Source organism: Camelus dromedarius, chromosome 9 (assembly GCF_036321535.1).
Source record: "Camelus dromedarius isolate mCamDro1 chromosome 9, mCamDro1.pat, whole genome shotgun sequence".
NCBI classification, from domain to species: Eukaryota; Metazoa; Chordata; class Mammalia; order Artiodactyla; family Camelidae; genus Camelus; species Camelus dromedarius.
Genome location: NC_087444.1, coordinates 2,427,731 through 2,445,068, shown reverse-complemented (window position 1 = coordinate 2,445,068; position 17,338 = coordinate 2,427,731). Strand labels below are relative to the sequence as shown.

Genomic DNA, 17,338 nt, shown 5'->3' with positions numbered 1-17,338 from the left:
TGGGAGGGCCGGGGGGAGAAGGCAGGAGCGCTGCACACCCCTTGCATCGCTCCCCCGCGCAGCAGGAGACATCAGCGGTGGGGAGGAGCATTTCTGCCCCCACCGAGTGGTAGTGGCGTGTGGTCTGTAGGCTGTTAGAACAGGATGGAGACTCAGAGCAGACTTAAATGATTTATACACCGTTTCCATCATTCACAAATTTACGTAGACATGCTCTCAAGACTGTGTGAGAGAGTTCAGAGTATTGTTTTTATTAAGTCCGTATCTTCTGTAGTTGCACGCTGAAATATATACAGTTGAACTGATAGGATGTATTTACCTCAAAATAATACAGGGTCAAGAGAGATACAGTGCAGCAAGATTGTCCATGGTGGGGGGTGGGGGGGGAATAGCTCGGTAGAGCACCTGCGTAGCATGCGTGAGGTCCTGGGTTCAATCTCCTGTACCTCCATCAAAAAAATAAAATAAAATAAATAAACCTAATTGCCTCCCTCCTGGGGAAAAAAAAAAGATTGTTCACGATGTGTCAGTTGTTGAAACTAAGTGATGGGTACATGGGGTTTATTGTATTATCTCGATGCAGTTCAAAGCTAAACTTTGGCATTGGCTGTTTCTCCTCAGCAAGCCACACTACCTGAGTCTCTGTTTCCTAATCTCCAACGTGAAGATAATAAAACCTACCACATAGATTGTTGTGGTGATTCAGTTAAAATAACAAGTTACGTGCCCACAGCATAACACGTAGGAATTGCTAAAAAATTGGTGGCTTATATCTCTAAATGGAAAAAGATCAAGGTCTCTTCCTCCTCAAACATGAAATACTTGCTTTCGTGGGATGTGTGTCTTCCCCCCAGTCGAGTATGTTAACTCAGATTTTGTTTTGACAGCTCAGGTGCCTAAAAGGCCAGAGGGGCTTCTCCAGCCAACCCCCTTTTGATGGAATCCACATCGTCAACCATTTAATAGGAGATGACGAATCATTCCATTCCTCTGATGAAGAGTTCATAGATAACTCCTTACAGGAAAGCGGTGTCGGTTTTCCTTTGCACAGAAAATCTGGCCTGACGTCTCTGGACCCCACCGTGGCAGACGGCAGCGAAAGCGATGCAGAAGACAGCGTGCCGGAGGCCAGAGAGGGCCACGGCGGTTCTCAGAAGGAGCGGCCCCCGAGGAGGAGAGAGTCGTACTCCACCACTGTCTGACCGTCACTGTGACCTGGACTGTGGGCTTTTTTAAGGGATCAGTTATCAGATGATTAAGGGTTTTTGGAACATATCTGTTTCATATGTGTACATATATACATATATATATATATTTTACAATCTTATCTGCCTTTTTATCTTTGCCAAATCACCACTGACTTACCATTGCCATCAGGTAGACTGGAATATGGTTAATGGGAAAAATAAGGTTCTAACAGAATTACTGAAGATTAATGTTTCTTGTTTAGAAAATGCAGTTGTATCTATACGTGGGAACCGTTTTGAAGTTCAGAACTATGGAAAGTTGAATTTTTCAAACAAAACTGTTCTTGTGCAATATTTTATGCTCAGTAAACAAGTTGTATATTTATGTTTATCAATTTGTTTTCAGGGCAGCTGTCTACACACATTTGACCAAGACACACATCTCATTTACCTTGGGTTTTTTTGTGTTTGGGAATTTTTTTCTTCCAATTAAAATTACTGCTTTGTTGGTGGGCCACTGAAAATTCCCAAACACAAAGCCTTCTTTTCATATGACTTTGTAAACAAGTTCATGGTTATCTGTCTTGAGAATTTCACATTTTGTTTTAATTTCAAAGTTTTATGTGCATATGATGCTTCCATGTGTTGCCTACCGGTCAGAGTAGTAAGTTAACTACAAATATATTGTTTTTTTGTGTATATTTATAAACCTGCATCACCCAACATTGAACATCATTTTATATGGAGAATGTATGTGTTGCAAAATGACTGCCTTCAGCATTCTAACAGGACTTCTGTAAATGATAGGTTAAAAGAAAATTGAAAATAAATCCAAACACTAATATTTTAATAGCTTTAATATTTTGCTTAGCACTCAACACTAGCAGATTCATAACTTAACTGATGCTTGTTCAAAAACACTATTGGTGAAATCTTTTACTTCATGTGTATGTAACTAATAAATTTTTCATGATTAGAGAGATGATAGCACGCATTATTCAGTGCTAATATTCTATGTAATACAATTTAAGCAGTGGACTGAGGTCCAAGGTACACAACAATTATATCTGCAAATAATCTATGAACATTATCTTCAGATTCTCTAGTTACTAATCTAAAGATAAAGCAAGCCATAAGAATCCTTTCCTACCAATTCTGTTGTATCATCTAGACTTTTTTTCCCCTAGAAAACAATACCTGTCATTGATAAATTGGAGAAAACACTCAAACTACACTTACTCTGTGGAAAGATGTGTTGACTGAATGCTTTTCATTCTCATTTTAATCAGCAGCCTTGGGGAAAAAAACAGCCTTCAAGAATAAGAGGAAGGTAGAATTCAGTAAATATGGAGGTACAATTTTGCACAGTATGTTGCATGGAGAAAAAAAAATTACATGACAGAATGAAATAGAAGAGATAAAAATAGGTTTCTGTCTAAAACCAGGAGTTATGCCTTATTAAAGATTTTCCCAGCAAGCCCTTTGTAGCTATTTGCTCGAGAAACAAGATTGAAAACTTGCCTACTGTGTCGGCAGCACCAGGCTAAATCTAGTGGTTAAGTAGTTTATCTGTGGTCACAGGTCAGTAAGTAGCAGAGCCAAGGCGTTAATCCAGATCTCTCTGACTCTAGAGCGTTTGAAAAGGCTTAGGTGATGAATTTCTCAAATTCCCTGCTTTTCTGACAATTAATGTGATTTAAATAAATTTGATTTAAGTGTTTCCTGAATATATTACAGCTATAGCTGTATATATGTGAGCACACGGCTTTACACCACTTACGAGTGTAGATACGCCTCCTAGAACTGGCTGACTGGCGCTCTGGGATTCTCTTTGGTTCATTACTATTTGCGTAGAGGCTATTGCTGCCCAAGTGAAATTAGATGATTCATGGCCACATGACAACTTTGACCCCCCCATCAGGAAATCTGAATGACACAGCCCATGAGCCAGTTCCCTCCAACCACCTGTTTTTATGGGGCCCACAAGCTAAGAGTAGTTTTTTACATTTTTAAATAGTCGAGTTAAAAATCACAAGGAGAATGTTTGTGTCACGTGAAACTCATGCACTCCAAATCTCAGCGCTGACGGAGCTCTGTGGGTGCGTACCCTTGCTTACTCGTTTGCACGTTGTCCGTGGCTGCTTTTGTGCTCCAGAAGCAGCGGAGTAGCTTGAAACACCTGCTCTCTGTCCCTTCAGAGGAAGAGCTGGCTGCCCTGAACTGAGACTCTAAAACACAGGTTTGCCTCTTCAGTTTGTGTCAATAGAAGATTGAACCATTTGCTTTTGCTGTTGAGCTAATGCTTTGGGAACCTAAAGTTTCTTGGTGGGTCTTATACTCAGGACTAGTGAAAAGGGAGCGTGTGCCAGCTATTTTAGGTTACGAAGTCTTTCGTGCCATAGGCAAATTTGGAAGGACATCTGTGCCTTTGGAGATGGAGAGAGACAGCAAGGAGTTCCGGAATCCCGGCACAGTTCTTGAGCGCGCGGTCATCGGCCCTCAGATGTGCTTCGTTGAGTCAGTGTTACAATTTTACTTTAAAAGGAAGAATATCTTTCTAGAATCACGTTTCAACTCTAAACCTTGAAAGATATTCTTAGAGAATTTCACAGGTACTGTTTCTGGTTAGGAATTAGCTGTCAAAGGAATCACAGTAAGTAAACCTTAATCTGTTGAGACTTCTGTAATTTGGACAATGAAAAACTAGAAACAACAATCTTCTCATTTAAGATCTTTGATTCAAATACTTCTCAGAAGGATTTAAAATCTTCCCGTCCTTTAGGGTGTAATAGAATAGAGACTGTGTTCTGATTTGACTCCATTTCACTCAAATTAAGACTTTGAGGCATTGGACAATGCTCTCTTGACAGATTTTATTTATTTAATCTCTGGTATTTTTGTGTCACTTAAATATTACTCTGTTAAACATTTAGAGTTGAGGAATACTCAGCGGGTTGGGGGAATGAAATGAACTTTTTAAAACTCACAAAATATTTACCCCCTTGGGATAGTTATTTCCTGGTATCATTGCCATCATGGGGTGAAATGCTGAGAGTAAAAACCACAAGTCATCTGAATAAAATGGAAATTGCATTGAGGCGATGAAACAAGAGACTTCATACATCAAGAAAGTATTTCAGCTTTGTAAAAAATTAGTGAAGTTTTTCTTCCTAGAAAAATACATCAAAGATACAAGTTTACACCATTTCGACCCTTTTTATTGACATGTAGTAGGCGCTCACTGTTTGATGACCAATTGAGACATCAAGTCCCAGCTACCTGGCTGGCTCTTTTGGGAGAAAAAACAACTTTTTCTTAGCTCTGAACATGATACAGCTTGTCACTCTCCAGATAGTGCCTTTGATTGAAAAGACAGTCTAGGCCTTTTTAAGTGTTTTCTTTCTGACATAAGAAATGATTTGGTTCCTCGTTCTTCTTTACTTTTTACATAATGCACTATAATTTTTAGATTTAAAGTAAAATAAGTGTATGAGTTGTGCTTTGGTAAAGCCCTTTCCTGGCCGGTTTGATTACTGTGGAGGCATCAGATGTTGACAGCTAACAGTTCATGAAATCAGTGATTTACTTTGTTAAATCAATGAGCTTTAGCCTGAAAGTTATTGCTGCTCTGTCATTAATGAAACAGTTTTTTAAAATTAATTTGTTCTACTGAAATTAAGTTTTCTGGTTAGAAATAGAGTGGACGCTGTTTATCATCCAGGTTTTACATCCCATGCATTGATCTACCTGCCCCTTCTCTTCACTCCAAAGAAGAGAGAACAGAATAATACACTAGATGTGCTATAGAGATGCAGAATTATAATGTGTTTCATTTTACTGTTGGAATTTCTTATTACAACATTGTATGATAACCTGAAATGTTTACTTGTGCCTTTGCTTTAAACAATTAAAATGTTCCATTTTATTAAAATTTGTTTCCTTAAACTATTCAACTTAAAAGGGCAGAGACATCTGTTTTAAAAAACCTGTTTAAGGGGGCAGGGTATCGCTCAAGTGGCAGAGCACAAGCTTAGCATACAGAAGGTCCTGGGTTCAGCCCCCAGTACCTCCTCTAAAAATAAATAGGTAAATCGAACTACCTCCCCCCACCAATATAAATTAATTAATTAACATATGTAAAGGAAATTTTTTAAAACTGTTTTAAAATGCATGGCCTAACATCACACACTCATTCGTGAGGCTTGTGCTCCGTGGCTGTGGGGACCGTGTCCACCTGGCCACCCCATGTATAGTCAGTGCCAAACAGAGAGCCTGGTGCACAGTTTCCCAGTTAACAAAGGCCAAGTCTCTCAGACATGCTAATTATTTGAAGATATTAATGGCAATATTTTCATTTCACATTGTGTTTTAGGTTATTAAATTAGCAACTAATTCAATAAATACATTTAAGTATATAATTTGAATATATGTACAGACGCAATTATAAAAAGAAAGTTAGGCCTTCGTTATCTTTATCACAATGTTAATATCATTTAATTCAGAAGCAGTAGTTCATTATATAGTCTGCTTATTCCCAAAAGGATTTTAGGCACTTTGTAAAGATACACGAAACATGACAAGACGGTTGTAGTTCAGGGCTTGTTTACCTTGGCACTGCTGACATTTGGGGCCAAACTGTTGCAAGTGGCTGTCCTTGCGTTGTAGGATGTTTATCAGCATCCCTGAGCTCTGCCCACTAAATGCCAGCAGCACCCCCTCCTTAAGCTGTGACAGCCCAAAATGTCTCCAGTTGCCAAAATAGGGGAGGACCGAGAATAAAAACCACCCTGATTGAGAATCTCTGGTATATATTTAGAAGTGGGGTCAAAAACCAAAAAGCCACTGGGACCAAAACTAAAAATATATACACCCTATTGAAGATGGATAACAAATTTGACTGTTTCTAGTAGTCGGTGAGAAAAGTAAAACCTGAACCACGATGAGCCACCGTAGGGTGGCTGTTAAGACACACACGCAATGTAACAAGCGTTGGTAAGGATATGGAAAAATCGGAGCCCTTGTCCGTTGCTGCTGGGAATGTAAAGTGGGGCAGACATTGTGGAAGGTTTTGGCAATTCCTCAAAAAACCCTAAACATAGATTTACCATATGGTCCAGCAATTCCACTTCTGGACATAGACACGAAAGGAAACAGGGAGGCAGACGGATAGGTGTACACCAGTGTTCACACTGGCACTATGCACGGAGCCGAAAGGTGGAAACAAGTGATCATCAGCAGATGACTGGGTAAATAAAATGTGGTGTACACAAACGATGAAACACTATTCAGCTATAAAAAGGAATGAAATTCTGATACCTGTTACATGGATGAACCTTGAGAAATGCTAAGTGAAGGAAGCAGACGCACAGTGCGCTTCCACTGGTAGGAAGTACCTAGAGTGGCAAGCTTACAGACAGGCTCACAGGTGGGTCTGCACTGCTCACACACCCAACACGCAGACGTTAACCGGGGGCAGGAGTGTGCAGGAAAGGGAAGTTGCTGCTTAGTGGACACAGAGCTTCTGTTCGGAATGGTGGAAAAGTTCTGGAAACAGATAATGGTGATGGTTGCACAACACTGAATGTACTTAATGCCACTGAATTGTACACTTGAAAATGGTCAAAATAGTTTTTAAAAAATAGGCAAGCTAAGAACTCAGAGTCAGCCTATAAATTAAATAGGCTCAAATATATAGAGAAGGGGGGAAAAAAGCTAAAAACCAGAAGAGCTACCAAATTTGCAGGGCCCAAGAAGCAAGAAGATTCTTCAGGTGTAGAACCCTGGTACTGGACTGGGCTCGAGCTTTGTGCTGCTGAAACCCGGGTAAATCACAGGGCCTCGTGGCTTCCCTGCTGCTCCTTGCACACTGCGCTCCCGCCCTGGGCCTACCCCTTCCTCCGTGGCCTTCTGCCACATCCCACCGGGCTAGCTCCCTAATGCGCTGGTCTCTGCTCTTATCACCGCACAGAAGGCCTTTCCTGACACCTCCTCTGAAAAAGCCCCTTCCCAGCTGTTTCCTCAGCAGCGCTGGTAGCCGTCTGGCGTCCTGTGCGTTTTCTGGCTTCTGTCTGCTCGCACTAGAATCCAGGCTGTCTGAGTTTTTGTCTCTTCGCCCCGGTACTGAGAACAGTGCCTTGGCTCACTGTACATATCTGTCGAATGAGTAAATGAATAGTTGAATGGATCGCTGTACCTCAGTTTGTTCACTATTAAAATGGGATAAACAACATCTGAAATACAAATGTTGGCAGAAAACCCAGGATCCCAGTGCAGCCAGCCTCACTCCGGAGCCCTCTAATGACCGAACGCTGCTTGGGCGCGTCCACCAGGCATGCTGAGGAGGCAGAGACGAACCAGACCCACTCCTGTTCTCCAGCGCGGAGTGAGAGATACAGACACAGTGACGTCAGAATGCAGAGATTACGTCCAACCTAGGGGGAGGACCACCTTCGTCCCCCTCCTTCCTCCTCGCCCGCCCAAAAGCCCCACCCTGCGGCAGGGCAGGGCCATGACCCTGCCACCACTGCTCTGTGAGCCCCTGTGACCTGCTCTTACACAGGTGCCGATGCTATCCGCTCCGAGTGTATGACTTCATCTCTGCTGCACTCTAGATTTTACCAAGGACGTCCAGAAATGGAGGGTGTGTGTGGGATTTCAGGCCCAGAGAACCTTTTTCTATGTATCCTCCTGAGCTGACTCTTACAAGGTAACTGCTACCGTGTCCATATTAAGGTCAGAGACTGTCCTTACCCCCTTGACACCCCAGGCTGGCCACTTTTTCAGAGACTGCAAGGGTCTTCTTCTGAGGCTGTCCTTAGGAAGAGGAGACAGCAGGGCCAGGTGGAAAGAAACTAGTTGACTTTCAAGATGTTGCTTCTCTGATTTTTTTTTCAAAGGAAATGCATACTGTACACATGAGAGACTCCAAGGCTGAGAGATGCTGTGGCAGTTGAGATGCACCTGGAGCTCCTAACTGCTCCTGCCCCTGCTTCAGGGGCTGGGCCCGCAGCCCCTGCACACAGCCCTCCCTCCTCGGCAGGTGGGCAGAGCAGCCGGTCCGGTCACTGCGCCGCCAGCCTCATCTTCTCCCCCACGAAGAGCTCTTCCTTCTCCCCAGGCAGAGGCTTTCCTGGTCTCTGGTGTCACCTCTCCCACTCCCACCCGGGACCGGACGAGGTGGCCATCCTCGGTGTTGGCTGCGCTTCTCTCTTCAAGGCACGAGTGTGGAGGACCTGCCTGCCCTGTTTTATAAACTCCCAGCCCTTCACCGGAGCTCAGGATGGGGCCACCCGCACTCGGCAGAGAGAGTTTCAACCCCTTGGTTCCTGAGTTTGTCTCTGCAGCCTCCTCGCTACACATGAGCCCAGATAAACCTCCGGTCAGGAGCAGGCTGCTCGGCCAAAAGGGGTCTCAGAGCCCACCCCTCTGCCCGCCTCATCAGCCCGAGCTGCTGCAGGAACGCACAGGCAGCTGCCCGGCGGGGAGGGGGCGCCCCAGGCAGCGGGGGTTCGTGATGGGAAGCATGAGCATCTCGGTATAGAGAAAAACATGATGCGTTTCCCCCCAGGTAACTCTTAGCCAACTCGGAGGCCAAGGCAGGCCCAGCCCCGCCCTGTCCCGGCCAGCTGCCGTCCCGCTGTGCCCCGTGGACGGGCGCTCCGGCCACGCTGGGGGTGGAGTAGTCACGGGCCCACAGGGGCCGCGGGGAGGTGTGATGTCTGGTCTGGCTCACGGCCCTTGACACTCTGTCGCTATTTTAAACGGATCCCACAGCCTTTCATTTGCTTCACTGATTTCTCTAAAATAGAATTGTTTATTTGTGGGTCAGAATTGGAGAAGCTTCTTATTCATCACCAAACTGCTCTTTGATGAGCCTGGAGACAAGTACCAGAGCACAGAAGGGCTTGGCCCCTAGAAAGCGCTCCGTGACCGTTAGCCCACGGCGCACAGCATCTCTGACTCCCCAGAACCAACGTGGGCCCCTCAGTCCGCAGGTACGGGTTTGAATGTTCCTTCTGCTCTGGCTTCTCGTCTGCACCCCAGTTCTGCGGTCCCACTGTCTACACGGCACATCCACATAAATGTGCTCGCGGTGATGGCCCGACACTCTCTTTCCTCGTGTCTGCCAGCGGCAGTAATTATGCTAGCTGTTGTTGTCATTATTAACACATACCCTAAAGTCTCCTGGCTTACCACGTCATTTCTCACTCACGCTACATACACGTCTGTCAAAAGTTGGCCACTGCTCTGCCCTACCTCATGTTTCCTCCAGGAACCAAGCTGATGGAGCCACTGCTGTCTCGAACGTGGATGACTGTTAACGGTGGAAGCAACAGTGATGTGGTGAACCGTGTGCTGGCTCCCAAAGCTTCTGCCAGGAAGGGATCCATGTCATTTCCAGTCACATTTTATTGGCTAAGGTAAGTCACACGACTAAAACTCCTCGAAGGAGAAGCAGTAAATATTTGGAAACATGGTACTTTGTGCCTAAAGGCATTTCAAAATAACAGCTTTATTATATTGTGTATAATTCACACATCACAAAATTCTGCCTTTTAAAGTACACAATTGCAAAATTTTTAGTATATGCACAGCTGTTCAGCCATTAGCAGTAGCGATAACGTTTCACACCAATTTCAGAATATTTTCATCACTCCTAAGAGGAAGGCCCATCACTCTCTGTTCTCCCCTCCCCCTGCCCCGACTTCCAGCACACAACTACAGATGCGCTTTGTTTCTGTGGGCTTGCCCATCCAGGACATCTCTTACAGATGGACTTACACAGTATGTGACCTTCTGCAAAAAATAATCGCATACTGTTCTGGAGGCCCGTTCACGCTGTGCGTGTGTGAGTGCCTGACCCCTTTCTCCGCCGAACGCTCCGGGGTGCGGGTGCGCTCTGTTCACTTGGGCTCACAGGCTGACGAACGCGGGCGCTCACAGCTCTGCGCTGCCGTGAGCGTCCGTGCGCGTGCTTCTGTGTGGGCTCGGTCTTCAGTTCTCTTGGGCGTATACTTAAGAGTGGGATTTCGGGGGCATATGGTAATTCTGTTTAATATTTTGAGGAACCACCAAACTGTTATGCGTCTGTAGCATGTTACAGGCCCGTGGACACTGTGGTGAGGGTTCCAGTTTCTCCGCTTCCTCAACACTTGTTACTGCCTGTCCTTTTCTTTCTTTCTTTTTTTTTTTTTTTAACATTTTGTATTGATTTATAATCATTTTACAATGTTGTGTCAAATTCCAGTGTAGAGCACAATTTTTCAGTTATACATGAACATATATATATTCATTGTCACATTTTTTTCTCTGTGAGCTACCAAAAGATCTTGTGTATATTTCCCTGTGCTATACAGTATAATCTTGTTTATCTATTCTACACTTGAAATCCTAATCTATCCCTTCCCACCCCCCACCCCCTTGGCAACCACAAGTTTATATTCTATGTCTGTGAGTCTGTTTCTATTTTGTATTTATGCTTTGTTTGTTTGTTTTTTAGATTCAACATATGAGCGATCTCATATGGTATTTTTCTTTATCTGGCTTACTTCACTTAGAATGACATTCTCCAGGAGCATCCATGTTGCTGCAAATGGCATCATGTTGTCGGTTTTTATGGCTGAGTAGTATTCCATTGTATAAATATACCACTTCTTCTTTATCCAGTCACCTGTTGATGGACATTTAGGCTGTGTCCATGTCTTGGCTATTGTAAATAGTGCTGCTATGAACATTGGGGTGCAGGTGTCTTTTTGAAGTAGGGTTCCTTCTGGATATATGCCCAGGAGTGGGATTACTGGGTCATATGTTAAGTCTATTCGTAGTCTTTTGAGGAATCTCCATACTGTTTTCCACAGTGGCTGCACCAAACTGCATTCCCACCAGCAGTGTAGGAGGGCTCCCTTTTCTCCACACCCTCTCCAGCATTTGTCATTTGTGGATTTTTGAATGATGGCCATTCTGACTGGTGTGAGGTGATACCTCATTGTAGTTTTGATTTGCATTTCTCTGATAATTAGTGATATTGAGCATTTTTTCATGTGCCTATTGATCATTTGTATGTCTTCCTTGGAGAGTTGCTTGTTTTGTCCTTTTCTATTCTAGGCATCCTGGCGGGTGTGACGCTGCATCTGACCATGGTTGTGATTTGCGCTTCCTCGGTGGCTAATGAAGTTGGGCATCTTTTCATGTGTTTATTGACCCATTGTATATCTTCTTTGGAAATATCTATTCAAATCCTTTGTCCATTTTTTTAATTGGGTTGTTTGTTTTTCTATTATTGAATTGTAAGAATTCTTTGTATATTCTGCATACAGGTCCCTCATCAGATATATGATTTGCAAATATTTTCTCCTATTCCCTGAGCTATCTTTTCACTTTCTTTTTTTTAAATTATTCTTTGCACTTTCTTAATGGTGTCCTTTGAAGCACAAAAGTGTTCAATTTTGATAAAGTCAATTTTGTCTTTTTTTTTCTTTGGTTGCTTGTGGTTCTGGTGTCATATCTAAGAAAACATTGCCTAATTCAAGGCCACTGTGTTTTCTTCCAGGAGTCTTATAGTTTTAGCCCTTATATTTAGGTTGATGGTCTATCTTGTAAGTGGTGTAAGGTAGGAGAGAAGTACTTTTTTTGTTACAAATATTTTATTTTGGAAAAATTTTAGATTTACAGTAAAGCTGCAAAGATACTGCAGAGAGTTGCCATATACCCTTCACCCAGCTTCCCCTAATGTCTAACGTAACTATAGAACACTTGTCAAAACAAAAAAAAATCAATGGTACATAGTTTTTACTGAACTACAGACTTTATTCAGATCCCACCAGTTTTCCCACTAACATACCTTTTTTCTATTCCAGGATCTAATACAGGATAAAACATTGCATCCAGCTAATTGTTTTTTATATATTAAGTCATTTAATCCTCAAAACAATATAATTATCTTCACTTCATAACTGGAGAGATTAAAGAATCAAGAGTGTAAGTAACCTGCCCAAGGTTATATAGCTAGTAAATGACAGAATTTTTCTCATCTTCATCATCAATTCTAAATCCTGGGTAAATTACATTACATTCTCCAGTTGCTCCCCAGAAAGGTGCATGGGAGTTAAATGTTGTGAGATGTTGCTAGTCTGGAAATGTTTTTATTCTATTTGATTGATAGTTTGGGCAGTATGGCAGGGGTTGCAGTATCTTTGGGTGCTAAGATTTCACAGTGATACGCCTTGACATAGGGGCTTTTCTCATTCATCGTGTTGAGTCCTCACTGGATCCTTTCAATAGGGAGACTTATGTCCTTTAGATTTGGAGACATTTTTCTTATTCCTGTAATAATTTCCACACTATTAGTGGGATGTTGGGGCCCCTGGATTGCTCCTCTAACTTTCCTGTCTTCTTCTCTCCAGTTTTCCTTATTTATTTAGTTAGTTATTTTTTAAAACTGAAAATATACGTACGCATTGTTATGTGACTTGATTTTTTTCCTACATTTTTAACATTTTTTATTGAGTTATAGTCATTTTACAATGTTGTGTCAAATTCCAGCGTAGAGAACAATTTTTTAGTTATACATGAACATACGTATATTCATTGTCACATTTTTTTTGCTGTGAGCTACCACAAGATCTTGTATATATTTCCCTGTGCTGTACAGTGTAATCTTGTTTATCTGTTCTGCATATGCCTGTCAGTATCTACAAATTTTGAAATCCCAGTCTGTCCCTTCCCACCCTCCCCCCCCTTTTACTACATATTTTATTGGCTGTTCGTCATATAAACATTCTTTAATTTATTTCACCAATAGTCTATTGTTGGACATGTGTTCCCAATTATTGCCATGAATCTGCTTAAAGGAAGCTGTAACACACATCCTATGTCCTTATATTACTAAAAGTAGAATTCCTAGATCAGAGGGTGTGTATATTTAAAATATGTTTTTCTGACACACATTGCCAATTTACCCTCCGCAGATTGACATTCCCATTAGTAACATGAAGGAATGTTCATTTTCCTTGTAGAACATACTTTTGGAAACAAATAAGCTAATTTAAACTGAAGATATATATTCTTTGTAAATGGAAACTGGTGGCATTGAATAGATTTGGGGGGATTTCCTCTCTAATTTGAGCGACATCTTCATGGATTATAGTCATAACATTTATTATTACCATTATGCTTCTGACCACCCTTAGAACAAATAGTCTGGATTACATATAGAGCTATCTTTTCTTCAGCTTAACTAAGAGCATCCTTGTCCTAGAGCCATAATACTTAAGAATTCGATCAGGGCGGTCAGGGCACTGAGGAGAGTAAGGTGGCCGAGAGCTTTCAAACACCTGGTGATTTACCATTTGGTGAATTTTACATCAACTTCTTTGGGTGTGGAAAACTCATAACCAGTTTTCCTGAAAGTGAATGTATCACCTTCCTACTCGTGATTTGTCCAGGACTACTGAAGAGCCGAGAAAACCCTAGGATCAACGATGAAAAACCAAAGTCTGGAACGGCCACCTAACACATAAAAGTAAAGATCTTCTGTAATTTTTCTTGCCTCAAAAGCTTTTGCTAAGGGTCCTTATTCTTTATAGAGATGTCCTGAAATATTTATAGAAGTGATACGATATTTGAGATTTACTTCAAAACAGGTGGAGAAGGAGAGCAGTGGATTGGGAGATAAATGAAACAAGTTTGGCCAGAGATTCACTGTTGAAGCTGGTTGATGGATTCATGGGGCACATTTTACTATTCTATCAATATGCGTTTGATATTTTCCATGAAAACAAAATGAAACAAAAACCATAAAACCTCCTTTGCTATGAACTTTTGGGAAAAATTGAGACGGGCCATCCATTCTCCAGGGCAAGATGGTGGAGGGGCATCCACATGTGAGCTGGCTCATGGAAGGCTCACGTCACCTCGCTCTGCAAACCAAGGTCAATGGCCTGGGTGTTTGTAGTTCCTAAGCCTGTTTCTAACCAGAATGGACTCCCACTTTAAGCACCTGGTTAAAAAATAAAAATTCAATAAAGCGCCCAAGGTACTGAAAATGTTCTAGGTCTTGAAGTGGCAATACAGTACGTAAGGGTTAACCAAGCTATACCCTTAAGCTGTGTGTACTTTTACTAACATTTACGTATGTAAATGATACAACAATAGAAGTTTATAAGAGAGAACAAAGTACCCAAGACTTTATGTCTAGAGCTGTTTAAGATAGTTGTGAACTGCCAGCTCTGATCCTCAGAAACAAGAGGCACTGCCGACTTGTTCCTTCTGCAGACACCATCGTGCCGGCATAAGGGCAGCATGTAGCTCAAGTCTTAAAAAGCCAGCCTGAATACAGGACCACCTAGTATGTTTGCTTACTCCAGTGGGGGCAGCATAACCAGTGGTAAAAGTCAGGCGTTAACATCAGATCTGCTTAGGTTTGAATCCCATTAAGTAACTGTGTGACTTTGGGCAGAATTACCTCTCAGCCTCAGTTTTCTTACCCATAAAATAGGAAGAATAATAATAACGCTGCCTACTTCATAGGGTTGTTGTATTCAACGAGATAATATGGGGAAAGAACTCATAGTCCACAACCCCCCCAAAATTAGTTATTAGCTTGGTTGACGAATTTTTAGCCTGGGTTTTTCATGTTGGCTGATGTTGCACGTAAGGAACAGGCAGACTCTAGACATAGCTTGTCTATTACATGCAACACTGTATTCCTTCGAAACCTTCTCAGCCTTTCGATCTGTTGGCAGGAATTGGTTACAGGTCCGTCTGTACAAGTTCAAGACAGATACACTCAATCCTGCTGCCCCCTATTAATGCTTGTATTAAATCTTAAAGAACCTGAGCAATAGAACAGGTGTCATAGATGAGAAAGACAACTGCCTTCTGTTGTAAAACACCGAAAAGCAAGCACCTTTCTCAATGCAGATAAGACCATTCTTATTATCTCAAACTCAGAGCTCCTGATAAAACCCTCTTGGCTAATCACTGCCAGGGAGCTCAGATATTTGCAAAATAAATTTACATTTGGTAGTTATTTCTCATCTTTAACTGGTTAACAATGTTATATAAGTTACTTTGTCTAATTAGCTCCATACACATCACAGATACTTCATCCTATAGGGTAGATATGGCAAGAAATATTCCAACTAAAAGTTATGACTTCCAAGGGTGCTTAGTTAAGATTTTATTTTGGTGTTAATATTTTTATTTAGAGCTTATGTTAAGGTTATGTTGGAATTGTATCTGGTTAGAATTATTTGGATGTTCATTGTACTATTTTTTTAAACTTTTCTGTATTGAAAATACAAAGTCAGGAAGATGTAGCTGTGACCATGTTCTCTGGATGTGACCTTTGAGGGCCTGATTTGTGTGCTACAAAGACTCCAGACTATTTCCTCAGGAGAAGTCTACACCTGACTGTGGCTTTCCCTTGTGGGTGAGAAAAGCCTTTCACCCCGCCAGCTGTCCTTAGGCACCTCAGCTTTCATAATAGGTCAAACTCTATTCTTGAATTGTCAATTAAGGCATATGTGTCTGAATTTAAGACAACTTAGAATAGCTACATTCCAGGATTTGGCTGGGAGTGTAATCTCATTTTGTCACCCAATATTTGTTAAAAACTCAGTAAGGAGAAGCAATTTTCAGGGAGGATTATTTCAAGCATACGTCAATTTTTGCACTTTTTCCGTCAGTCTAAAACATATCCATGGATTAAACCAGTTCACTAGACAGCTGGCACCTTGCCAGACAGTGCCATCATTTCCTGAAGTATAATTTTTACCAATTTGTACTTTTGTGTGATATCAACATTGTATATTGAGTGTGTGAGAAACAGCAACTTTTGTTGCATCTATTTTAAGGAGGTGTGAAAACGTTGTTCCTTTCTATCACACAATAACCACTTTTTAGGATTCCAGAGAGAAATATATCTGATCTTGGTACCAAAAATAGTCAATAGTAATGGTAATCTCAACTTTGTCATTAGAAGGAAAGAAAGAAAGAGAGAGGAGGAAGAAAGAAAGAAAATATTTCCACCTACCCTCCCTGACCCCTTCCTCAGGGAATCTTAGCAAGAGCAGAGAAGTTTGGCTACACAGGTATCCTGCAATATGCCAGAATCAAATAGGTGCTTTTCTACAGTCCCAACGACAAAATGCTTCTGGAACTAGAAGCCAAGATGCCTTTGTGCAAAAAGTACATCACATCGTTTTGCAACTGGTCGAATATTTTGATGCGCCCAAATCCTAAACCCAGCCTCATATATTACGTGAGTTTCAAATCAGTAGCAGAAGCTGCGCACGGGTGCTGACTGGTTCATCAGGCTTCTCCAGAGAAACAGGACCAGTAGGATGTATCCAGGTGTCTCGTGAGGAGACTTAGCACAGGACTTGGCTCACACTGTCGTGGAGGCCTAGTCCCACAGTCCGCAGGCTGGAGGACCAGGAGCCCGGTGGTATAATTCAGTCTGTGGCCAAACGCCTGGGAACCAGGGTAGCTGATGGTGTAACTCCAGACGGAGGCTGAAGGTCCGAAAACTGGGGGCCTCTGGAGTCCTAAGGCCTGAGAACTGGAAATTCCAATGTCCAAGGGTAAGAGAAGAGGAGAGAGAGAGAGGGAGAGAGAGAGAAAACTCACCCTTCCTCCACACCTTTTTGTTCTGTTAGGGCCCTCACCAGACAGGATGACGCCAGCCCACATTGGTAAGGATGATCTTCTGGGCTCAGCCGACCGATCCAAGTGCTAATCTCTTTAGGAAACACCCTCAAGGACACACCCAGAAATAATGTCTTACCAAATATCTGGGCACCCCTTAGCCCAATCAAGGTGACACATAATTAACCATCACACCGGTCAAGAGAAAAGTCCCTGTGTGCCAGGCCGTGGCCATCTCTGAGGCCTGCGATAGGAGACAGAGAGTCTTCATTCACTCATTTTCTCCTTTATGTGCTTTCCCTGCTATATGCACTTCTCTGTGGGTAAAAGAGGGCAGAGGCCCCCACACCCATCTCTGCACCCTGCATGTGCCATGGCACACATGGCACGTCACCCAGTGCTCAGCAAATATCTTCCGAATTAAATCGGATGGTGCGGTTGAGCCCACAATCCCCATACCCCTGTGGAGGGGCCTTTCCATCCTCCAGGCCTCCGGGACCGCG

The 17,338-nt window shown here is 42.5% G+C and overlaps 1 protein-coding gene across 6 annotated transcripts in view; it reads left to right on the top strand.

Annotated features, from left to right (window-relative positions):
* The window catches only part of EVI5 (ecotropic viral integration site 5), a 166,939-nt gene extending 161,804 nt beyond the window's left edge, over positions 1-5,135 (top strand). For 4 of the 6 annotated variants that reach the window (XM_031457599.2, XM_064488716.1, XM_031457603.2 and 1 more), the window contains one exon: positions 888-5,135. In XM_031457599.2, coding sequence (XP_031313459.1) covers positions 888-1,202 — 315 coding nt within the window. In that variant the 3' untranslated portion in view covers positions 1,203-5,135. The remainder of the gene's footprint in view (positions 1-887) is intronic. The other 2 variants (XM_031457600.2, XM_031457605.2) reach the window with 2 other exon arrangements.
* Positions 5,136-17,338: the final 12,203 nt, after the last annotated feature.